Consider the following 25,619-nt stretch of genomic DNA (forward strand, 5'->3'; position numbering starts at 1 on the left):
CTTTCTTCATTCTGTGTTAAAAGAGGCGATTTGATCTGTGATAGGCTTACTGATCCACAAGTGGAAACTCAATTATTTCTTCAGGAACACTGCTTCTGCTGAGGTGTGTCTCGTACTGCAGCACTAAATGATGGATGTGTGGGCCAGAGCAGCGGCTCTGTCTCTGGTGCTGCAACAGCTGGTGCTCACTGTCACGGCTCAAGGCATTAGTAAGTACTCTTCACCATCTATGCCCCTTTGGAAAAAATCATTTTTGTGTCTGTCGATCAACACATTTCAACTGACTTTCTTTTCCTAACAATCTGTTGTCTGGTCTTAAAACTTCTAATCTTCAGCAAGCCTGCAAATAACAAGAGTAATTATCCTAATTTCTTTGCCTTTTTTTGTGGTTCGTAGAATTTGCCATCCAGGATCTCGTAACAGTCTGACCTAAATGAGTAAATCAGTTTTAGATGGTAAAGCAACACTAACTGCCATCTGAGAAAGTGCATGTGCAAAACTTTGATTTGCCCGGAATCCACACGCAAATGTTTCCACATAATTTCCTGCCACTTTGCATTATTCTTGAATTGAACTAACGGCTGTGTGCAAGTGTTTTTGTGTATGTGTATATGTGTGTACGTGTCTTTGCGCGTGAGTGTGTAGAGAGTGTGGGCAGTGGGTTTGTTCCAGTGGAAAGAGTTTATTGCTGCTCCTTTCTGCAGCTCCAGTCTACCTCTCTATGAAACACAGCAGGACACAAACATGAATGTGCACTTACACACAAACACACACACACACACACACAGGTATACTGTCACACATAATAAAGTACAACAACTGACTCAGCAGTAGCAATCCGTAGTACACTGTGATCCATAGCCGACACACACTGAAAACTTAATAGTGACAAAAAAGAAACCCAGCACCACCAGTGTACCAGATTAAGTGCTTTCAGTTGGTCTGTGAATATTACCCTTAGGACTTAAGGCTATTGACTGACTCTATTGTGTGTTACCCTTACTGTCTGTGTTAAACTGTGACTTTTCTCTGTCACAATTATGATTCAATCTGTTAACAACCGTATAATGCAGGTTTTTAACAATGCTCTCCTGTGTTAGTCTATGACCTGCTGGTGTCTCCAGACTGCCTGCCAGACTTGCTCCAAGGAAGCCTGAAGAACAAAGGGCGAGATGAGGCGTTCCTCCTCTCTTCCTTCAGGCTCCACAGCAAGGCCCCCACCTCTCTCTACAGTGTCATCAACCCCAAAGACAACACCAAGTACCTGGAGGTCAGCGTGCAGGCCAAACTGAGCAAGGGTGAATTATTCTATTGAAACACATACGGGTGTTATACAGACTGCATTATCAGCTATCTGTCTTAACTTGTGTTCTCCTGCTGCCTTTCACTGCCTTTCACTGCCTTCCTGTCTTTTATTCTCGCTTCTCTCCATCTCTAGTGACCATTCGTTACCAGAAGACTGACGGACGATTTGTCACAACCAGTTTCAACCACGCTTCCCTGGCAGATGGCCGAGATCACCATGTGATGCTACATGCCAGAGGTCTACAGGGCGGCCCACCTCGCCTCAACATCTATGTAGACTGCAGACTGGCGCACAGTTTGGATGATCTGCCCGCTGCATTTGGGTCACTCCCCCCTGGTCCCAACAAGGTGGCACTCAGGACCCTGCAGTCGAGTGCACAGGTGAATAAGAGGCTTACAGTTGAGAGTAATTTCATATTTGTTGGCAGAGATATAGGCTGCATAAAAAATTTGTAAAGCCCCAATATTACTGTATAAATACTGTTAGAGCAGTGCAATAACTAGACATGCCACATGTATATCATGCAGTTTGTTCCTTTCTTTGCAAGGATGAACTGACAGACTTGAAGCTGGTGATAGAGGACACCATCGACAATGTGGCAACTCTGCAGGACTGCAGCGTGGATCATCGTGAATCTCTGCCGCTGCTGAGTGAGAACAGTGTGCAACCGACTGCCTGACATCACTTCATCATTAGAACTTAAACCGGCTAGATGCGGGATGTGTATCTAATACTCTAATTCTGATTGGTGGAATTCATTCAGGCATCCAGGGAGGCAGGACGGCACACGACCAGGCCACCATGGAGGAGCTGAAGAGCATGCTATCTGAGATGAAGGAGCTGCTCCACAAGCAGGTATCCCAGCTATGAGTCCCAGACTTGTGTGTCTCACATGGGTAACTAGATGGAAAGAGAAAACACAACAATTAAAAATTGTTCAAGATGATTTGGAAAAATAAATCAAAGTACCAAAGTCTTTCAACATAGAGGTCTATAAACAGTCCAATAATGTGTTGTTTGCCACCTGTTCCTTTTTTTAAGACCAGGTTGATTCTGAGATTAAATTAAATGGATAAAATAGAAGAAAACTTTCTTGGAAAACGTTGGGTAGTAATGTGGACAGGTCCCTGGTTGTTTAGAGTAGTTACCTACTTTAAAAGTAGAAGAATGTCGGCTGATTCACGACCATTTGGAAATTCATTTTTCCGCGGGATAAGATTGGTTTTGCAATAAAATCAGCAATTTGTTATGAAAAGGGAGAATCCAGACTGTGAGGACCTGCTGGCGGTCTCTTGTTGCAAGACTTTATGTATAACCTCTGCAACAGACAGCTGAGTAAAAGAAAAATTCACCCACGCAGCAGATAGACGTGGATGACATTCGAGGTTAATTTAAAGCAGAGGATTTGTAAAGAGATAAGGCATCAAACAGGGAGGCTGAGGCAATGAAGTACTTGTTATATAGTTCAACATCTCAGACTTATCGTGCACATTGAGAGAAACAGATCACCAGAGCTTGCCTTAGCAGACACACATTTTAGTCTCATTCAGATTTTCAATAGGTATTGACATAAGATTGTGATTTGCCTCCAGTGATATAAGCTGTAAAGTAATAACACTATTACCCAAAATAGTTTGTCCCGACTAACACTTCTTCACTGTGTTTCTTTAAGATTAAGGAGACAACCTTTCTGAGGAATACTATCGCAGAGTGTCTTGCCTGTGGTAAGCAGTACAAAAATCATGATCATGTACTGTAGAGAGTATTTAGATGCTGACAAAGTGACATTTCAACAAGGTGCTTTCATATCTGGCTGTGTGTGCCCACAGGTCTCGGGGGCAATCCAACCAACACAGGTCCGGCTCCAAGTCTGCCGCAGTTTGTCATGCAGCCCCGGCCTCTGACTCAGTGCCCACCTGGCACCTGTTTCAGACAGAACATGTGCATCCGTTCAGAGTCTGGGGGTTTTCACTGTGCCCCCTGTCCTGATGGATATACAGGAGACGGGGTGCACTGTGACGATGTGGATGAGGTATGTATTATTTGTTTCCTGGTATCCGACTCTGCAACCAGTAAGACTAGCAGTAATTATCATTTGACCGTGTTTATTTTGTATCTCTTAGTGCCAGTTTAATCCATGTTACCCTGGTGTCCGCTGTGTAAACACTGCTCCTGGTTTTCGCTGTGAGAAATGCCCTCTGGGATACAGCGGACCAGAGATAACTGGAGTGGGAGTGTCCTATGCTAAGTCCCACAAACAGGTAAAACAAACACTATTACTACACTGCACACAAAAACATTCCTACTGTTGGATATATCTGTGCCCGTTGGCAGAATGTGAATTCTATCTTCTACCTGTTCTTTCCAGGTGTGTGACGATATAGATGAGTGTCTGGGCCCGCCAAAGAATGGAGGTTGCACTGCCAACTCGCACTGCCACAACACTATAGTGAGGCCACTGTAACTAGAGTATGGTTATTGTCACACTCTCTTAGCAGGAGGACTGGTTTTTGACTCAGTATTGTCCTCACCAGGGCTCCTTCCGCTGCGGAGAGTGTAAAACTGGCTTCACAGGTGACCAGGTGGGAGGCTGCCATGGTACCAGGCTTTGCCCCAACGGTCAACCCAGCCCCTGTGACACCAATGGCGAGTGTGTCGTGGAGAGAGACGGCAGCATTAGCTGTGTGGTAAGGATTTAGAAAATACTGAAGTCATATTCGGCTGTATACGTGCCACTGGGTCATGAGTGTGAATCACTAAAGATTGTGCTCTTCCTCATTACATCATCTACATAAAACGTCATAACATGACTTTTTCTTCTTGTGGGTGTGTTAGTGTGGAGTTGGTTGGGCAGGTAATGGCTATGTGTGTGGAAAGGACACAGATATTGACGCATATCCTGACAATAAGCTCCAGTGCAGAGAAAGCAACTGTAAGCAGGTATACCCCCTACCCTTTCTTTTTGCATTTATTTCATCCTACTATCATACATTAATGCTGTGTGTGTTTTCCTGTATTTTCTCCAGGACAACTGTGTCTTTGTGCCAAACTCTGGCCAAGAGGATGCAGACAGGGACGGGTGGGGCGACTCCTGTGATGACGATGCAGACAGTGATGGCATTATTAACGTAGATGTAGGTAACCTTGTTCCACAGGACCAGCAGACAAATGTTGATGGGCTCCAACATTTGAATGAACAGGAATTTAACTCACTCACTTGAGCCCCTGCACTGTACAGTAAACACTTTATTTCTGTGCTAGGACAACTGCTGGCTCGTACCTAACGTGGACCAAAGGAACAGCGATAAGGATCTTCTTGGCGACGCCTGTGACAAGTGCAGAACAGCTGAAAATCCCTCACAGAGGGACACCGATCAGGACGGGCTGGGAGATGAATGCGATGATGATATGGACGGGGACGGTAAGTGTGTTTGTTATTATATAACAGTCAAGTTATTATTATTGTCACATAGTTTTGTGATTGCTGTACGTCACTGGGTGTAATTGGAGGGGCAATTTTTTGCTAATGGTCACATTGAATGAAAAGGTTGGATGGTCATTACTGTGGGAGGTGTAGTAACTGCGCCATTAATGCTTTTATTGCATCAATTAGAGGTAATATATGGAGGAACACATTGTGAAACCAAGTGACTGATAATCACATGCCACAACTACCACGTCTGTGAGGGCTATCCAAACCACAGTCGGGACCAGACTGTCTAGACAAGAATACAACCTTTGCCATCCTGTTTGGTGGAAAGTGTGGGCATTTTTGTTGCTTTCACTGGACTGGCAGCACTTTATCTGTTCAAAACATCTCCCTGGTTGTGTCTGTTTCCAATTTACATCCTCTACCAGTTAGATCATTGGCTTTCATGGAAACAACTCAAGCCTGGAAGACTAAAAACACCAGTAGAAAACAGTGTTAAATGTTAAAATGTTCCAACTGGAATCGTAGGCGTAAAACCCTCTCACATACTTCACTTGATTGCCCTTTTCAAGCACCTCTCATTTGTTCCTTTAGAAACACAGTTTTAACTTCTGGTCTTTGTGTGTGCTCACATGTTTACCTTGGCATGCTTACGCATGTTGCATGTTGGGACTCTGTTTGTCGATGTTCGTTCCTTTTGGCAGAGCTCCAACCTCTTGATCATTTGGTTATGTCTTTAACTTTAAGGCTGGATTGCTAAGCACTTGGTCATGTCTGTCTCCTCTCTAAAAGCATTTTTCCACAGTAAGCCTCCGCCAGGCATTGAAGGCCACTGGAAACAATTTCACCTTCTTCTTCAGCGAACACTGCCATCTGGTCATGCATTTGACAGACCGTGTCTGCAGACTGTGTTCTGTCAGGCTTTTTTTGATTTTCCTGTCAACGTTTTTACACATGACGCAGAAATAAAAAGGCCTGAGCTGTTGATGTTTGCAGGCTATAAGAATATCCTCGACAACTGCCAGCGTGTCCCCAATGTAGACCAGAAAGACAGAGACAACGATGGGGTGGGAGATGCCTGTGACAGCTGTCCTGATGTTGCCAACCCTAACCAGGTAACAAACCAAACAACATCCTAAAAAAAGTCTCTGCTGTTGCTACTCTGACCAACCGTGTTTGTTTCGTCTACCTGCAGTCTGACTCAGATGATGACCTTGTAGGAGATACCTGTGACGACAACATAGACAGGTAGAGCCCTCTGTCATGACCAGTGGTATATGAATGTATACAGATGTCATGTTTTGACCAATCTCCTCTTTGTCAGTGATGGTGATGGCCACCAGAACACAAAAGACAACTGTCCCACAATCATCAACTCCTCTCAGCTGGACACTGACAAGGATGGAATGGTTTTTATCTCCTTATTCATACTTTACTTCATTCATTAGATTCATCATATTTCATTAATTCCTCTCATGCATTCTGACATATAGGTGGCTCTGTGTTTACCCTGCTCCAAATGTGCGTTTTTATCTTGATAGGGAGATGAATGCGACGATGACGACGACAACGACGGCATACTGGACGATGATGACAACTGCAGACTAGTCCCCAACCCCGACCAAAATAACACAGATAGTTAGTATCACGTCATGTCTTTTCCTTGGTGCGTACATGCATGTGTACAGTATGTGTTTGTGCTATGTGGTCCCTACTAAGCTGCATCCTTGTATTTCAGATAACAATGTTGGAGACGCATGCGAAGGAGATTTTGACAAAGACAACATCATTGACATAATTGACCACTGCCCAGAGAACGCTGAAATCACCCTGACCGACTTCAGAGCCTATCAGACCGTCGTGCTGGATCCAGAGGGGGACTCTCAGATTGACCCCAACTGGGTGGTCCTGAATCAGGTAAACAACAGCCAAAGTTCAACCCCCTTTCCTAGTCAGCCTCTGTCACAGTAACATTACAAGTCTTTGTATAAAGCTCATACCTGTTCCGTCCATATTCTTTAGAAAATGAGTATAGTACTGTACTGGTAGTACAATTTAGTTAAAACTATGATTCTTTTTGTTAGAATTCAACAACAACATATGTAATGAATCCCGTAGTAGGACAAATAAAGTGAAGCTACTCTGGTTTGTCCTGACAGGGCATGGAGATAGTTCAGACCATGAACTCTGACCCTGGCCTTGCAGTCGGTAAGCACAGAATACTTTCCTGCTGTCTCATCCACATCTTCTTCAGCCTTTGCCTCACATACATCGTGTCCTTCTTCTCCACATCTGCAGGCTACAAAGCGTTCAGTGGGGTTGACTTTGAGGGAACATTCCACGTGAACACGGTGACGGATGATGACTATACTGGTTTCATCTTCGGCTACCAGGACTCCTCCTCCTTCTACGTGGTGATGTGGAAACAGACAGAACAAACCTACTGGCAGGCTGCACCTTTCAGAGCCGTTGCTGAGCCGGGAATACAACTCAAGGTAAATGGCTGCATTTCTATACACATCCACACACCGGTGGCAGCGAGCTACAGTTCAAGGTGCTTGAAAGGCGCAATTTGATGTTCAATGTCTTGCCCAAGAACACTTTGACAGGAGGATCTGGGGATTGATCTGCCAACCTTGTGGTTCGTGGATGACCCACTCTGCCTCCTGAGTTACAGCTGGGGGAAGAGTATTTACGTTGATCATCTCTTCTTTCCCTCTCTTATTCTATCTGTCTCTTTATTACTACCAGGTAGTAAAGTCAAAGACGGGTCCTGGTGAGTATATGAGGAACTCCCTCTGGCACACAGGAGACACCCCTGATCAGGCCCGGCTCCTGTGGAAGGACCCCAGGAACGTCGGCTGGAAGGACAAGGTGTCCTACCGCTGGTTCCTGCAGCACAGACCACAGGTTGGATACATCAGGTACATACATCAGGACACCCTCCAACACTCGGAGACATACACACTCTCATACTGTGCGGACTGACTTGACTAATTTCACCTCCTGTGTGAACCAGAGCGCGCTTCTTTGAGGGTTCAAAACTGGTGGCGGACACAGAAGTGATAATTGATACCAGTATGAGAGGCGGGAGACTGGGCGTGTTCTGCTTCTCTCAGGAAAACATAATCTGGTCCAATCTAAAGTACCGTTGCAACGGTGAGTGTCTGCAAGTTAGAGGCAGTCAGCTACATAAACTTCAAGTATGCCCAAGCGTTTCTTTTTCTTTCTCATCACCACAGATACTATTCCTGCTGACTACGAGGATCTCAATGCCCAGAACACAGAGTGAAGCCAGAGAAGCGGAGCGATCCATTAGGAAACAACTTAGCAGAGGAGCAGCGCTGGACAGCTGTAAACAAAGAGTTAGAGAAAAAAAGATGATGTGAGAGGGAACATGGAGAGTTTTGGTGATGGTATTTTAACTTTGACATTTGAGCTAAACTGTAACATTGGGCATTATATACTTTACTTGTGTTTAACTGAAGCCAGTACACTCTTGTATAAATCAGCAGGTTCTATGTTTATGCAATATCTCAAATGCAATTCTACTATTTTTGAATGTGTTGGAAGTACAATAAATTCTGAACATTAAAGAAAACATCTTTTTTTTTATTTTTACGTGAGATCATTGTGTTATTTATATGTATGAGAGAAATCTTCAGCAAATAAAGACACCACATGGCGTTCGATGGCTGTTTTATTGAAAGAGTGTGAACAATGAACTGCATGGAACCCACGTCTCTGTATTTCAAACATACATCTTGGTCCAAAAGTGTTCATGTACGTTATGGTAGTACAAAGCCTTCACAGTGGGTCATGTCATCTGATTTAGGTTTCCGTTTAGATTGATATCAAAGCTGCAGAACACCAATGGATTTCTACATTCATACCAAAAGTAAAAATGCAGAATAGTTTCCAAAACAATGAAGTCACCTGACAAGATTTGCATGTACGTGAAACATAAACTGAATGAATGAATCCACAGATCACAGGACTTAAGCCAAAATGTACTTAAAACTTGTTAGTAATACAATCAGACTAAAAGGACATTCTGATTTATAGATGAATGAAAAACAAAAATGACTTGCAGTTGACAATGTGCGATAAATTGTAAAGAATCTGTTACACAGGAAAACAGGCGACGGTTTTTGTGTGAATTTGAATTCGGCAATAAACTCAACATCCAGTGTTGAATAACTTGCTAATAAAAGCAATTATGCTACCTTATTCTTACCACCATTATGAGATGACAAATGTAATAAAAGCATTTATAACTGTACAGAAAACAGCTGATTTAAGTGTCTGCATGCAAATACCGGTACTTAATGTTCCCGGTTATATTTTTCTCTGTTACTGACCAAACAATCCTGATAAGAGCAGTTTGTTGTTTTCTGACATCTACCTTTGGCAAACATTCCTCATCTGTGACACTACAGCTCCTCCAGAGAGGCAGCCGCGGCACTCCACCCGCGTCACTCTTACATAAGGCAGGTTGATTTGAAGCGCACCGCCCTGTACAACAACAACGACGACGGCAGGAAATGTGGTACAGATGACATGGATTTTCCTAAGAAAATTGCTCAAAGGGAGCACTGACATGAATAAAATCTGAATTATCCTTGAAATCTAAGTGGAAACTTCACAACACTGGGTATAATATTGAAAAGGGCTTGTTCTGTTGCATAGAAAACTTCTACAAAAGGGAGCAACATAACAAAGCACAAACGTACACCACTTAGATGTGAGCCTGAGAGATGAGTTCTTAAACAGAGCCGGGGACAAATCTATTTCAATTCCCACCACATTCCTTCACAAAATGATTTCTGATTACTTAAGACACACGTAAATAAACACATTTTCTCTTGTAACATCTCTAACCTGAAATACATTTGTCCCAAAACTTTGCTACAACTTTATGGTCCAACTGAACAGAACTGAAATGTCTGGCTGAGAGCAAAAGCGAGAAGAAAAACAAAAAAAAATAAAACAGGCAATATTTACAAAATACACTTTCAAATCTGAAATTATGAAGGAATCTATAGGGGCTGGATGATACTCGTGTTTCACAATGTAATTTAACTCCCATGATTCTTTATGTAATTTCAAATCTATAAGCAATACAAAACTCCATGAGTAAACTGGTAGTAAAAGATAAATTTACCATCACGGTATCAACATTGTAAAACAAAGTAAAACACCAGCATATAAAACAAAAGGCAACAGATAATCCTCCATTTTGAACGCTGAGGGTAGCGTGGGGTTTGTGTTTCAAGGTAAGAGGGAGGGGAGGGGTGGTTGTCCCTTGGCTCAGCGTGAGAGCTTCTGCCTGGCCACGTCCCAAGTAGCCCGACTCTAGTTTAGTGGTGGGGCTCTCAGGCCTCAAAGCGCCTTGGGCAGACCATGGGAGCGAAGAGAGTCGACATGTAGAAGATGAGACAGACCCAGCAGGAGACCATCTTGATCCAGAACACTGACCAGCTCCCGTCTAACAGCTTCTCAATCTTATGGCCATCAAAACTGCAAATGTAAGCACAAAACGAGAGAACTGAGCAACGACTACGAGACTCATCAACAGCTAAACGGTCCACTATGTACACCAGCTAGATGATAACTTTAGTCTGTCTGCTTTTTGATGTTCGTAGCAGTGACTTATTTTCTCTCTCTGAAAACAGCTGGCGGAAACAAACGCTGCGAGAGTGAAACAAATCTGCAATGAGCTGAAATATGCTGTAAAGCTCCATAGAGGGAACGGCAGTCAGCTGATTATTCCATACATGTTGGCCACCATTAGTCCACAGTCATTTGATCCATGGTTATAGCAAAAATATTGATTGCAGACACTTTAACCTAATTGAGACAATACTAAGGACCTGCAAGCTTATCCTTAATCGTATCTTCATTAGAATAAAGTCACTACAGATATTTTTCATATCTGACATTTGAACTCGTCATAGCAGGAGAAGCAGTTATAACTAATAACATTAACAATGGCTCATGCAATTAAGTGTCCCAGAAAGCCACACCAGGACCCTTGGAATGGTATTATCAAAATGGAAAGCAGTCATTATTGAAATAATTAAATATCATTAATAACACCTGTTATGTTAAGTCAGTCAAAATGTTTGCTGAGAGATAAGTTTGTTCGCGAAAGGAAAGAGATTTTATTGACCCTTATTTTAGCTATTTCATACATGAAATAAAGTAAAATATTGATTCATCAAGTATTTTTGCAAATGTATATAGCGTCAAAAAACGCCTGCATGTTGATACTGTTACTAATTATATTTCCAGTTGACCAAACAAATATTCATCCTGTGATTGGAGAATTCTACATATATTGCTTGTTCCAAGTTGGTTATTATTTATTCTGCACTTAATGAACTGAGTGAGGTCTGCTTAGTTCAGTCTGATCATCCACAGTGACTGTGGTACATGAGCACACCCATAATGTATACTGTATATGTCCGAGCATCACTTACTCGAACCAGTTGGTGACGGTCATCATGACGTACAGGGATCCCAGGAAGAAGACAGAATGGAAGTAGGCGTAGCTGTAGATGGTTCCTTCTCTCTCATCATACGTCACGTTTTGGCCTCCACCAGTGTTGTTCTCCTCGCCGTCATCTAAAAAGCACACATTAAAGAATTCAAAGAGGATGTGAGGGAGCGACACTTGTAATGTGAGAAAATGCCTAATAAACACTGATGTCATTCTGGACTTGCTTATTTAAAATACATGCAACTCCCAAATAGCATATTTGTACAGGTGGAAATATAATTCCTATATAACTATTGTTTATTTCCAGCAGGGGGCAGTGTCAGCCTACCCACAATTCCACTTTGCTTTTGGTCCTGCTTCACTCTGTCATACTACCCTCCTAGTAACAGTGACATCATCTATGTTTGCTGACCAATACTTTCTCACCCTCCTCAATCTGGCTGAGGAATAGCAATGAGCATAGCCCCTCTGTGTGCAAACACTACAGCTGGGTGCATATGCATACACACTGAACAGGCTGGAGTGGCAGGGGGGGGGGGGGGAAAGCCAGACGAGACAGTGAGGGGACATTTTTTTGACTTTCCTCACCTGTGTCATCTCCAAAACAGAAACAGCAGCGAGCTCTCTGCAGGATGAAGAAAAATGTACAGGTTACCACCAAACTGGAATACACGCATCTCTCTCGGGTCTAATTAAAAGTGTCTGGTCAGTGGGGTTTTCAAGTCCTGTTAATCTGTTTAACCACACCCCCTGGTGAGATCTGAATATTTGTGTGTGTACCTCAATCTCTGGCTCACAGTTCCGACACACTCCGAGTGCTGCAGAGCTTCGCCTGGTGGTGGACGTCAGGCTAGAGGGAGGGTGGAGAAAAAGATAGAGATACAGATGGAGGGAGAGAAAGGTTGGAATTCCGTCACAATGTATTTTTCCATTAATTTGAAGTTTCAGATTGCTGCAGAGTCTAATTCCCTCTCCTTCAGGGAACGGCCACAATAGACATGATGCCTCCACTTGATGGGAAACACGTGAACAAACGAAAAAAATCCATCGTTCTCTTCTCTCACACCCTTCGCTTAGCCACAGCCAATCATGCACTCCCTCTCAAGAGTCACAGCCAATCAAAACAACCCCGTCTCTGTCGCTACAGCCTGCCATGAAATGCATTACCGTTATTCAACATTGCAGATAACAGAACTGCTGTTTATGGGTTTGGCGTGTAGCCGCTACATAATCTCTCAACTCTCAAAATTTAATGATATAGCACTAACGAGAGATATGTTGTAGGGAAACTTGACTTGTATTTGTCTAGACATTGAGATCAGGAAAAAGGAGAAGCAAGGTGTGTGCTTGCGTGTGTGTGTGTCTTACCAGGAGTAAAGGATGCAGCCAAAAAGGATAATGGTTCCAAAACCGGTCACAATCCGCTTGTCGCTCTCAGTGTCAGAGTTGAAGGAAAACATACAAACGGTGGTGTTCACACCATCTTTTTCCACAGCTAGACGTAAAGAATAGAGACAGAGATGGATGAGGCAAAAGACCAAGTAGAGGGAGTATTGTAAGGCGAGGGGATATTGTGAAAGATGCAGTGAGTGTGTGTGTGTGTATTTTGGTACAACGTATCGAGAGCGGGAGGCAAAGGGAAAATAGAGAAGTGCAACTTACAGTAAGTACAAAAGCACCAACAGCCTCAATAACAGCATACTTGAGTGTTACTTTGGAAGCATGTGCTGATATTAAATATTTATGGTAAGATTATCTTTACAATCGTGTCTCAGCATAGGATATTATCTTGACAGCTGCTGTGGAAATAGGAGCGCTGTAGGGATGGAAATGTACCTCACAATCTACAGAGTGATTTGTTTTAAGGATCACAACTTTCTCTGAAGCTCCAACTTGTTATCTTAGTCATAGAGATATGAATCCCTTATCTTAGACAGGCCTCACTGTATTGTACTTATAGGTTTATGTTTTTTACACTCGAGTGTAACACAACAACATTTAACAGAACAGATGTGCAGGATACCTTATCTGTATTGATAACATTGAACACTTGACTTTCAAATCTGGGTCCTCAGCCGTAAAATATGATTTCTGGCTTCTGAAATGTGCTTTAAATGTGTTTTATTGTCTCCATTATTTTTTGGTTAATTTGAACCAGATGACTTGCAACAAATATCTATTATTAAAAGTCACATGTTATGATACGAGCATAAACATTTTTGTAATTTCTTCAGTTCTTTTTTTAAACTTGCAAGCTGCATCTTGAGTAAACTGTCAAACCACTGATGTCTTCATCACCACCAATGAAATACATGCTAATCTTAAAACACCATTAAAAACACCGGCCACTGGAACAACTAGTTGTTGTTTTTTGTTGCCATTTTTAAAAGGAGCAGTGTGTAGTATTTGGTGGCATCTAGAGGTGTGGTTGCAGATTGTAATCAAATGAACGAACATTCGCTCACTCTTCCCTTTCCAAGCCTGCGGTAATGTGAGCCGCCGAGTACAAAGCTGTGGTAATGCCGCTTGCCCAGCTCAGAGGACATCCATACCATAATAACTCTGCTTTAGGAGCAATGGATGTCAGAAGGCGACTGGCGGTGCATTGGTTTCACATGTGTGTCTGAGAACTACCATGGCCTTCAGGTAACGTGAGAGGCCCTCTCTAGAGTCAGTGTTGGGTTTGTCCGTTCCGGGCTACTGTAGAAACAAGGCACTGCAACATGCCTGATGCCGTGAGGAGGCCCTGCTCCCTATGTAGATATGAAGGACTCGTTCTAAGCGAACAAAATCACAAAGATTCTTATTTTCAGGTGATTATGCCCGAATGAAAACATAGTTATGAATTGAATGCTCCAAATCTGCTAATAGATCCCCGAAAGGCTACACAGTGACCCTTTAAAAACACACTTCTCTAAACAATAAAAGTGCACTCAACATATATAATACCCGTTGATCGAACCCAACAATGGCACAGGAACTACTAGTTGGAGATGGGTGTCTGGTCATACTCACTTTCTTTTGGTTTGCTGGAGAAGGCTGAGAAGGTGAGGTACATGACATACAGACTGATGACTCCTGGCTGCAGCAGGCCTGAAGTGGGCTGCACTGTAGGGATACAACAAAGGTAAATAAAGGATTTAAATATCACTGGCTATTCTGACAAGAGACTCTTGAGTCGGTGCAAATGTATTTTACAAAATAGTGTAAGTATTGGAGCTAATGGTATTACTTATCGTTACTTTCCATCATCATCTCAAATGTGTTGATATTTGTGAATTACTCTTTGTGATAAGCATTGTAGCTCTCTATAAATGGCATCTAAATGCAAATGCTCGTATTTTTCATTTGTATTACACAGTCAAATGAGATAATGTGCTTGTGTGTACAGGTCCTCACGTTTCTGTACGCATGGGGAGATGGCCAACAGGGAGATAATGAGGCACAGGCTGCCGTTGATGCCCAGATAGATCTTGTTATATAAACAGTCCTTGGTGTAGAACACGCCCATGAAGACCAAGGCCGCCACCGCACAACTGAACAGCATCAGAGTTACGAAGGCCAAAGCTGCGTACCACATCGTATTATCTTTCAGTCCTGAACTCCTGCAGACAGAGAGAGAGAAAGCAAACAGAAAGGAAAAAACACAAGATGAACAAGGGTAACGCAAATTAAATAAGAAAAAGAGATCAAGTGAACAGGGGGAGGAAAGGAAGAAAACAGACACAGGAGAGATTGGCCTCAAGAAAAATTCAAAGAAAACAGAGAAAGTTATGTTGGTGAGTTATTTCTACAGTTTGCGGAGATGAAGAGACAGGTTTATGGTTCTTTAAGTGCTTTCACATTCATTTGATCTGGTCCGGAAATTCAAGGTTTTACTAAAAAACTAAATGGGCACAAGTGCACATAGCAATACTTGTTTAGAAGTTTGGGTTTACTGCATTGGTTACTAAAATATTAGACGTTTTTTAAAACAATCTGCTGTGTTATGTGTGTGTTTGTGTGGGAGGGGAAAGGAAGTGCAAACTCCTAAACCTTATGCATCCTGTAATTCTAAACAGGGCCGGCCTGCTGACAAGCCTCCGCCCACAACAACACAAAGCTACACGACTCCCTCTTTCCAAACCTTTTTGGATTTACCCAAGTGAGCTGAACTCTTTGAGTTACCTGGACAAAAGAGACAAAAGCATATAGAAGACATGTTGCTCTCACCAGTTTGTGTTCCATCTCTGTGCGAACGCCACCAACAGCTTGAGCTGGATCAGCAGGAAAATGAACCCGCCAGCTGCTCCTATGTAGCGCCACACTGTGGCATTGAAGAGTGGGAGAGACGGGGAAATTCTTTTAGAGATAAGACGACCTTACAACAGATATCTGCTACTTGTTGCACTTTGTGTTGCGAGATCATATTCAAACTACAGACAGCGTGGCAGGTTCATTTAGTTTGACTAGAGGGCAGTGTATTTGAGTGAGCTTGGGAAAGGATATGGCTAATGGAAAAAAAACAAACATTACTTGTTACTTCCACTCTTTTCTTATTACTTTCCTGAGTCTTCCAGTTTTTGCCACAACTGAGGTGGATTTACAGTACATGCATTTATGATCTATAGTATTATGAATGTTACATATATGACGAATACGAGCTTTAAAAATAGATGACAGCACTGTAGGTTTACTATTGAGTGTGTTCTCTTTACCTTCCAGAAAAGTTTCCTCTCCCGGGATGAAAAAGGCTCCAGCGCAGCATCCCACCAGCACAATAAACTTCGGCAACCAGAACCTGACATTTAAATCAGTCACAGCGTTAAACGTTGTACATTTTATAAAAAATAAAAACATACAAAACTATTACACCTGAGAGAACAGATTCAGCGTGACTTAGATCAGAATTATAATGTACGGTGTTAGGAAGAGACATGCAAGAAATGCATGTGTAATTCAGAACATTTAGTATAATGAACCCAAAAATACCAATACTAAGGTGCTTATGTTTATGACATAATTATGCTGAGAAAATCTATTCAGGGATCACCTGTAATGCTGCAGGATACGGCTGTTTGCTTACAATGTCTTGTGATTTTTGCTGTTCACATTCTTAGAAACTGAACCGTACTAATGCCGGCATTAATGAAAACACGCATGCGAGTTATGTACCTACCTTCAGCCAAGGGTTAGAATTTATTTTGCTCTTGCTTTAGAGCTCACAAACGAGCACTATACATTAGCAGCCATACATTATAGGTGAATATAAATAGTTTAAATGACTGATGGGACAAAAGGTGTACAGAAAGAGGAAGAAGGCCTTCTTACCCGTTATGCACGGCCGCCCTCCAGCCTGTGCTGTTGTTGATGCGTATGGTGAAGAAAGCGAACAATAAGAAGAAGCAGGCCATGCCGAAGCACACCTTGTAGACAGCAGAGTAGCCAACCAGAGTTCTGCAGTTCTCCCCTGCATTAATCCTCTCACACAACTCATTGTAGAAGGGGATCTGATAGACAAAATCACAAACGCACAAAACACTCAAATTAGATCATCATGGAGTGCCCCCCCTCGCCCACACACACACTTACAAACACACACCTCTGCTCATGTTTGTCTAGTACGCGGCCTCAGAGAATAGGCCCAACAGCTTCTATTCTGAGCGTCACGCCTCTAAAGGAGCAGAAAGAGAGAACAGGCAGCAACAACAACCCCTCTTTCTCTCCGCAAAGCCTTCTTTCATTCCTCGTTCTCTGCAGGCTGTTAGAGGGGCCTTACAACTAACTGTCAGTGTACACAAACAAAAGACACCGATGAATAAATTAACCGCCTTTTGTCAGCAAGTCAGAGGGGTTGGGGAAGAGCGAAAAGCAGAGAGCGCATGAGCACAAGAGAAAGATTGGCAGATCCGTCTTAACATAAATATCCAAAATGTGTTTTTGACCCACAGTGAGCTGCATAAACAAGAAGAGCGGAAAACTGGGTAGAGTAGATAAGGACTTTGTTGTGGCCTTCAACAGGAAATTGGAAGTGCTTCAATGGCCCAAAGCCAAGAGAAGAGACGACCTTTAAAAGATAACAGAATGGAGGCTCAAATATCTATTCCCTCCTCTGATGCCCTCTGACTGTAGATACGTGAACCAAAGTCAAATGCAAGAGCTGCTTTCCAAACACAAATCAATTTCTGAGAGAAATACAGACACTTACTTTCAGCTGGCTTCACTAGTTCACTCGAGTATTTTGGTCACTGAGGTTGTACACACGGGTGAGACGCCAGCGGATTGAGTTGTCATCACCTCAGTGTGCACCCCAGTCCAGGCCAGATCACAACATAGAGTAAAAAGCCCATTTTGGAGCTTTTGTCTGGCGTTGAGGACCATATTAGCATGTCCATGGTGTCGTGATTAAGAGGGAAGGGGGCCGCCTGTTTCAGACAGCTGTAAATCTCTGGAGAAAAGACCAGCACTCTCATACGCACAATGGCTGCTCTCTTAGCCGGGACTTCCCACTGTGCTCAGTGTGTGACTGGCGGTGTGCGTGTAAATGCGTATATACGTGTGTGTGTAACTCAGCAGGCTATCAGAGGCCATTTTGTGCCTGGATAGGCCCGTTTACAGGGTTTTCCTCTCACAAGGAGACGCACAGTTGGGAGTCGTTTTCAATACTGTACAGTAAACACTGCCGGAGAAAACAGCAGAAGAAGAAGAATGGGGAAAAATAGCCTGAAAACCTCGCAGTCAGTTGGCGGTATACTTCCCAGGCTTCCGAGTCTCGTGAATGCTGATACAGCAAATGCACTAGTGTATGGTACCTCGCAACAGGGAAGTAATTTCTCAAGTGCAGATATTCATCTATAAATATTAACTCAGACAAAAGAGAAGGATGGATGAGAAGGCGATGTATCACTGCAGTCTCACCAGGATAACTAACGATATTGTATCAGTAGCCACAGAGGCCTTCAAGTTCAGTTGGAGTTTTTCAGAAACAAACCACAGAAAAAGTCTGATCATTATCCTGCATTATGTTGATTCAAAGATGTAAATTTTGGGGGAAAAAAACACATGAAAGCCTTAAAGATCAAATGAGAGAGCAGCAGGCCTCCTGTGTGTACTTCAGAGGCTATGTGGGCGGTTAAGAACGAAGCACTACGACCCTGAACTCCTGCCTCCTCGATTATGGCCTCACCACTGAGAAGATACACGTGGGATCTCAAGGAGAAATAGTGGGATGTCTGCTTTGCCTGCAGCAATGTAATAAATCTTTAATTTTGCCTGTAAGCGATGACATGGTAACACTCGTACATTCTCCGAAATGTTATTCTATTTATGCCACAGAGCCAAACACAAAAGTTGGCTCACCTGACAAGAGAACATCCCATTTCAAACTATACGCGTGGAGAGCGAAGCCTACAAATTCATTCTCGCTCTCTCTGTAGTGGAGGAATACAATGAGCCTCGACCTTATATTGATCTAATGTCCTCTCTATTACCGGTTATTAACTGTTGGGAAAAACTAAAAACGAAGGAATGTTTTGCTCCAAAGGCCCGTGTCCTCATGTGAAACTTTGTGTGAACGTCCTCTGACACCAAGTGTCTCAGCTGGTTTTGTGATTATGTCTCACAGATGACTACTTGATGAGCATTTCATCCGTTTGTCCGAAATAAGAGAAGATAAACCTGTTGAGCATGTCAGTGTTTACGCAGAGCTGATTTGCAATCATGACGTTTCCTGATTAGGACAAGATGACCTTTAACAGAACGAATTCAACGTCTCCAAAGTGATGTTCCAGACCTGATGCAAATGACTCTGTGCCAATGCATTTGTGTGTTATCATAGTGTCCAGAACTTATGCAAATGACTCTGTGCCAGCACACTTGCCTGTTGTCCTCAGTATATATGTCAGAGACAAACCTCTGAGCAGCCACTTGACTCATATTCTGTATGTGTTCAACCCTGTCTCCTCCTTCAAGAATAAATGTCCTGTTTAATGTTAATTTTTCTAACATTAACTTACTCTATATGTATGTCTGGAGATCACAATAAGTATCTGCTTACGTGTCTCAATAACAGTCAAGATCTGTCAGGATATCTGACAATAGAATAAGTATCTACATCTGTGTAGCTTTCACAAATTGTATAAATGGATACTCAGAGAGCAGAAAATTGCTCTCTCAGCCTGAAACTCTGTTGAAGGTTGATTGTTGCCGCTTTGAAGTGTGGCAATTAAGACTCAGAAAAACACTCTTGTTTGTGAGCTCTATATCACAGGATTTCTGCCACATTTCTGCCACTTTTCCAGTTGTGCTCCATGTCAGCATGTGTTTCTGCATACTGCACTCTACTGTCTAATGGCACAGGCTACTGTTGGCTTGGTTATTATAGCCTCTGAGCCGACCCCCACTCTTCTATTCAAACAACGGAAGAATTAAGACTTAAAACCTTGGAACAAACCTATGACATTATTTTAATTGTCACATTATTTCCGAGAAAATCCACAGATTTTGTAGTCTTGACAATCAATAGAACCCTCCGTGTTTGTACAGTTATTAAAAAATAATTTTCCTGTCACACCTGTGATAGACGTGCCTGATAAACAAACATCTAACTGACTTTTATTTCCCTACTGTCAACAGCAACTGGGCTAAAACCCAAATCATAACTATAATAAGCCTTATTAATGTAGCACCTCAAGAAGTCAGCAGGCATGCTGCTTCCTATATAACTCATGAGCTCCAACCTGAGTTGATCACAGTAGATCTCATTGTAAATTATCAGCAGTCATCACTTTACTACAGAAGCGTTTATCTGTTGGAGGCTTTTAGGTCTGAGAGTTTCGGAGCCACTCAAGATGGAGTAAAACTGGACTAGGCATCACTCTCCGTTTAAAACGACGCTGTTATGGAGCACAGATGAGAGCTTTCATTTCCTCTCTGTGCTGTTTATACCTTCCTGTAATTAACACTTTCAACCATCTATTCCTGTAGATTATATTCCTAAATATACCTGTAATTTAAGAGCGTGTACATGTGTATGTGTTGTGGTTAGAGTGATACTTTGCTGTGTGTGATTTTTGTGCTTACCTTTTCTTTCAACTGGTCCTCCACAGTGGGGGACATCATGATGACACAGACGACGGTGACCAGCACGAAGTAGAGGGCGTACATGATTCGGGTCCCTGTGGACTGCTTGATCTGGGGGCAGCTGCCACAGCAGCACGAGCAGGCCGCTGATCCGCAGCAGCAGGCCAGCTGCACAGAGAGAGAACAATGGAGAAAAGAGGGAGGGACGGGCAAAACATTACCGTATCAATTTCAGAATTTTCCACACGTTATAAGCCATCTAATAGAGACAATGTATTTACAATAGACATGGATAAGGAGAGACCGTGTGTGCGCATTTTGCAAACACCTCCCTCAGCTACAGAGGATACAGATGGAACCCATAATTGAGTTTAGACAACCTCCACAAAAAAAGAAGGAAAAAACCTTGAAAAGGAAAAGAAGGGAGGAACCTCAGAGGAGCAACAGGGGAGGGATTCATCTTCCAGGATGGAGCGACATGCAATGAACAGAATATGGACAGAAATAGCAGTAGTAAAACACGACAGTTGGTTTAACCTTAGAAGCCAAAACCAAAGCGCTACAGACACTTTAAGGCGGCGCCTGAAGGTGTCTCCTCCTCATGAAACACTATCAACACTTCTATCAATTCAAGGCTACAAGTTCAATGTTACAGTATCTAAGAGGACTGCTGTACTCTCCGTGGATACTTTGGTGTTTGCAGATATGGTGAGTTTACCTTATGAAATGCAATATTAACTTGACACCCCTTAATTGTAAAAACATTGTAGTAAAAGGTGCACGGTCAAGCATTTAGAGCATCTAATAGTTTTTTTATTGAATTGTTTAAAAGGTTGCAGCCATTGTGTCAAAATAGCGGCACTATCTGATGCCTTCTGGGACATTATCATCTTTCAACTACTGCAGGTCTGAGGCGGAAGACAAAATGATGGCAGCGTACTGGACAGGGGGACACTAACATTGAAGACATTCGCCTGAGTGTCTCTTTGCTCATTCATGGTTTCTATCCCGGTCTCCTTCACAGTGCCAACTCTCGGTCAGTGCAGACAGTGAAGACTTGGCCGAAAACACACACAAACAGAGTCCTACTCTGTTTCTTCTGACGGGCCTTCATACAGCGGGGCAGTCTCTAAAAGACGGCCCTGTGTTCTATTTAGGAAAGCGCAGGATCTATAATTATACAGTATAGCATCTTTCTGTAGCCGCCCCACCCTGCTTTAGCCTCCTACTCCTCGCCTGCAGAACGCACACACTGCTGCGATGAGAGCTGAACTGCTGTTGTGGTCTACCATTGAGGTGTGGCCCACTGTAAGGCTACGTTGGTGCTGCACTGCTGGAGGCCAACACGCACCATTTTCCCCTTATGGGATGCAACTCATACTTTGCTAGTGAAAAGGGAAGACGAATGATTTAAGAGCAGTTTTGAGCTAGAGGGAAAACCAGTCTCTAGGAAGACATTATGGCATTAGGTGAGAGGCGGGTGTTGGGGAGAAATGATGTATACTTCAGATTCTGTAATAAAAGTAAAAAAATCAACGTCTCAGTGAATACAAATTTATTTTATTGAGCGCTTAAGAGAGAAAGACTTGTGATAGGAAATGTAGTTGTGCTAGTACATTTCTACTGTGATTTAGTTTATGTGCCTTACTCACTAACAAAGCTATATGTGACATATGATTGTGTACTGAGGAGAGTGGTAACAACAGGACCATCTCTGCCTTTGCTTTGATAAGGAGAAGTAACCAAATGGGGGTTGGAGTTTAAACAGAGAATGTTTGGGTGTGAAGATTCCCAGGGGTAATCGAGGGTAATAAAGAAAGATCTCTTTGGGTGACAAGGCTCAGAAGAGGAAGGGGGTGACTGGAGGAGTCAATGGGCAGCTTGAAACTGCTGATCAACTGTTGTAATGTAAATACCTGATGGTCCCCCCCTGCTGTGTGCTGAGATGCTTAAGAGCAGCAGATAAACTGAACTCTTGGCTCATCCTCTGCAGACTGTGTTGCAGTCAGTAAGACGGTGAAGCCTTCTCTGCGCAGAGAATAAATACTTTGAAGACAAACTTCTTCTCTCAATGTTTCTTGTTTCAGTATTATAGGACTCACTCGGTACTATTGAATTGTTTTTTCCACCACAGACTCCTACAGGAAAATCAGCAAGTTAAGAGAGGCTCTCTGTCCCTCAAGAAGATCCCATCCTCTCACACCAACTTCACATTATTTGGACACAACATCCCCCTCAGTAACGGACTCAAACTGGTCGCTACATTGTGATGGAAGATTTCTATGTTAATCGGGAGAAGAGAGTTTTTGTTCACAAATCAATAAAAAAAAGTCTCAACAAGATTCAAAGTTGTCTTTGTCCGTTTATTCGCTTGCAAGAGGGAAGTGAATACCACAGCTACGTATTCAGTAGACTGTGGCAAAAACTTTGACTAAGTACAAGATTCAACATCATTTTATACAGAGAGGCCCCCTCCTCTAGATAAATCATGCATCGGGGAGTAGAGGTATTTTGACACAGGCTGTCTTGATCTGCTCATTATCTAGTTTCTGCCAGATGCGTTCAACTGGGAACCAGTTGCGGTTTCAAGGTAAGATGAGACTTTCAACTACAAGTTCCTCATTACTGCATTGTTTTAACCACACGTAAGTTTCGGGTTCACAACATGGACACATAGTCGTAAAATATATTTTACCATTACAACATCCACATAATAAACACAAGAATTCTTGAGTTATGGCCAAAGATGTGTTTTATGAGGTCACAGTAACCCTTGACTGAACGCTCAAGGCGTTCCCTTAATGCATCCAAGTAAGATCAGTTCAATTCGCCTCTCAGTCATAACAGTAATCTTAGCCCATGTCTGTGGGTCTGTGCCCTAAGCCGGGGTCTGTAATCTAGCCAGCATGTACTGATGCAGTAAAGCCAGCGTGCAACATTGTCTGATGTGTGGCGTTCCGCTCCAGATGCCAATAATGTGCGCTACGCTGCAGACTCGTGGATCCACACAGGCACATGGTCAGGATCAAGTTATTCTCTGCCCACATGGTCAGGATCAAGTTATTCTCTGCCCACATGGCTCTGCCTCCCTGCTCCCTCTGTCCAGAGGATTCCCTGACTGGCTGTTCTTGCCTGGAGCTGAAGAACGATTAGCAGTGGCCTTGCCTCTTTGATGCAAGCTGTGTGGTGTTGATTTGCTAATTGTCGAAGTAGATTCCCATGTGAAACCAAACTCTTTATTATGTTTCAATGTATGAATTCTAAATTTGACACCCTCGTGCTATCTGGACAACAAACACAAAGACTTATTTGATGCCAGATCAACAAAGATCACGTGCAAACAATTTACCTGAGATACCACAGAAGAGTGCGTATAAACAGACTTCTAGCCTTGAATCTAAACCGAGTTTTAAGCACGTGGCCCCTGGTCTCCATTGACTACGTCTTAACAGGATGAGCCGTTTCCCTTTTCTCTGCTGGACACTAATATGTTTCTCAATTCAGATGAACTAACCACAACAGACTGAAAGTAAGCAGAAAAAACAACAAAATGATTTAAGTCGTGAGTGTTTAAGTTTCATGCACACAGTTAGGGGGGGCCGAACTGATGCAGGGAGGAGGAGCCAGGAGAGGGGAATGTCTGAAGGAATTCCACCAGACACAAATCCAAAAAGAGTATCCATGGTAACCAATGCTGACCCTACCCCCCCCCCCCCTCCGCCGCTGCCCCACCAGCATGTCGACAGGTGGCCAGCGTGTCTGCAGTGTACACCCCTACTATAATACCAACAGCAACCCCCCACTTGTGTGTCATTTCGCTATGGCCATCCGTCAGAAAGATCATCATCACATGCTGCAGCAAACATGGCACTTTGACCACTTGCGAGGTATAGTCTCGCTTTACCCGACTTCAAATGAGCCAAGTCTCTCACAACCCTCCACTGAAGGCCACAGGCCTCCCTACACTGTGACTGTGGGACTCTCGAGAGACAAAGACTCGTCTCTTTCACACTCCGGCTGAAGCTCTCTGTTTCACTCCCTTCATCTCACTTCCTCTATCCTCCCCCACCCTGTTACTTGGGATGGGTATTGCTATCATCTCATCTTTCTTCCTCCCGTTTGCCCTTTCTTTGTTGTCTTCAGCTGCCCTTTACTCTAAATCACTCATTCCCCAGCTAGCTGTTCTAGGGGTCGGGAGGATGACCATATTGCTCAAAGCCCACACACACACACAGGAATCAGCCATACATAGAGAAGATGGACAATGGACACAGCAGTGAGAATACCTACATGACATTCAACATGAAGCAAGTGGTTGCAGAGACAGAATTATTCAGCATGACCTCAGATGGTTAAACAAGGACTCTGACCTACAACTGGATGCTTAATCAACAAATGTGACACAGTCCTACATATAGTCAAAAAGACCACATCTGTGACCCGTTTATCAGAGCGTTGATGATGATTACCATGGTTTTCCCCCTCCATTCTCTACCGTCTTATTATCCTCAACCAAGCAGTGATCAAAAGAATTGCAGTATTTAACAAACAGGAAATGACAAGGGAAGCCGAAATCAAACAACTGGGTTAACTCAGCACATAGCCAGACGGACACGGCTGCTTACGCAATACAAACAGTCCAATTGCAAAATAAAATAGGTCACTCACTGTATCACAGTAGGCACAGGGAATGAGAATCAGGAGAGTTAGACAGATGCAGAGCTAGTTAAGGGATTTCTCCTCCATCAACCAGCCTAGTCTGAGCCTAGTCTATTCCTACAGGGAATAACCTAAAAGAATAAAGTACTGTTGGTCGTACATGTGGCATTTCTGAAAGGAGTATTTGGCACCAGACTAAAGAAGCAATCTGTTCTTCCTGTGGCTGATGGGGATTTTCCATTACCAAGATTTAAACAGAGGGAATTACTTTCATCAGCTGATTTAAGATATTGACTTTATGTTTATCAGTAGTGAAAAAGCAAAACGTTTTCAGTGGAAAAAAAACCCCAGACAGACATGTCACATGACTGATAGCTGAGATGAGCACTGTCAAAACAACTTTACAACTCGACAGTGTGACTGCTCAAATACATTCATTAGTTCCCCGTCCTACTTCACCATAGAACATTCTGCCTTACATAAGTAGACTATGCTGTGGCTGGCTGCTTTACAATTGAGGGAACTACCTGTTGGTAAGAGCTTAATCACAGTGGCCACTGTGGATAAAGTTGGCCACAATGAATCATGACAGACCAACATCTCAGTCGAAACTGCAGAGGGTACACACCCTCTAACCTCAAATTACAACAATGGGTTGAAGG

At 43.0% G+C, this 25,619-nt stretch overlaps 2 protein-coding genes across 4 annotated transcripts in view; one reads left to right on the forward strand and one right to left on the reverse strand.

The window, feature by feature from the left end:
- Window positions 1–8,426, forward strand: thbs4a (thrombospondin 4a). 3 transcript variants are annotated; one of them, XM_079270299.1, is made up of 23 exons: window positions 1–209; window positions 1,101–1,298; window positions 1,439–1,686; window positions 1,854–1,956; window positions 2,070–2,161; window positions 2,979–3,030; window positions 3,136–3,338; window positions 3,430–3,567; window positions 3,675–3,755; window positions 3,841–3,993; window positions 4,142–4,246; window positions 4,333–4,440; window positions 4,568–4,727; window positions 5,733–5,851; window positions 5,932–5,984; window positions 6,061–6,145; window positions 6,278–6,374; window positions 6,475–6,653; window positions 6,896–6,944; window positions 7,035–7,231; window positions 7,488–7,660; window positions 7,756–7,895; window positions 7,979–8,426. In XM_079270299.1, the coding sequence occupies exons 1-23, from the start codon at window positions 128–130 to the stop codon at window positions 8,026–8,028; spliced, it is 2,865 nt and encodes a 954-aa protein (XP_079126425.1). In that variant the 5' UTR covers window positions 1–127; the 3' UTR covers window positions 8,029–8,426. The 3 variants fall into 3 exon arrangements, with proteins under 3 accessions (XP_079126425.1, XP_079126426.1, XP_079126427.1); XM_079270300.1 differs by lacking the exon at window positions 3,675–3,755 and having other exon boundaries at window positions 3,802–3,993; XM_079270301.1 differs by lacking the exon at window positions 3,675–3,755.
- The window catches only part of serinc5 (serine incorporator 5), a 21,917-nt gene continuing 4,716 nt past the window's right edge, over window positions 8,419–25,619 (reverse strand). Inside the window, exons 2-12 of the mRNA XM_079270302.1 lie at window positions 20,299–20,466; window positions 16,549–16,727; window positions 15,936–16,018; window positions 15,451–15,544; window positions 14,638–14,843; window positions 14,254–14,346; window positions 12,607–12,733; window positions 12,019–12,088; window positions 11,827–11,863; window positions 11,219–11,363; window positions 8,419–10,256 (exon numbers count right to left, since the gene is read on the reverse strand). Coding sequence (XP_079126428.1) covers window positions 10,112–10,256; window positions 11,219–11,363; window positions 11,827–11,863; window positions 12,019–12,088; window positions 12,607–12,733; window positions 14,254–14,346; window positions 14,638–14,843; window positions 15,451–15,544; window positions 15,936–16,018; window positions 16,549–16,727; window positions 20,299–20,466 — 1,347 coding nt within the window. The 3' untranslated portion in view covers window positions 8,419–10,111. The remainder of the gene's footprint in view (window positions 10,257–11,218; window positions 11,364–11,826; window positions 11,864–12,018; window positions 12,089–12,606; window positions 12,734–14,253; window positions 14,347–14,637; window positions 14,844–15,450; window positions 15,545–15,935; window positions 16,019–16,548; window positions 16,728–20,298; window positions 20,467–25,619) is intronic.

The sequence above is a fragment of the Melanostigma gelatinosum genome, assembly GCF_949748355.1.
Source record: "Melanostigma gelatinosum genome assembly, chromosome: 6".
NCBI lineage: Eukaryota > Metazoa > Chordata > Actinopteri > Perciformes > Zoarcidae > Melanostigma > Melanostigma gelatinosum.

What these genes read in the sequence shown, in the direction of transcription:
- thbs4a (XM_079270299.1), top strand. Translation starts at nt 128, where the DNA reads ATGATGGATGTGTGGGCCAGAGCAGCGGCTCTGTCTCTGGTGCTGCAA. An exon ending in CCCTGCAGTCGAGTGCACAG is followed by an intron (nt 1,687 to 1,853) that starts GTGAATAAGAGG and finishes TTTCTTTGCAAG; the next exon opens with GATGAACTGACAGACTTGAA. An exon ending in CGCAGAGTGTCTTGCCTGTG is followed by an intron (nt 3,031 to 3,135) that starts GTAAGCAGTACA and finishes GTGTGCCCACAG; the next exon opens with GTCTCGGGGGCAATCCAACC.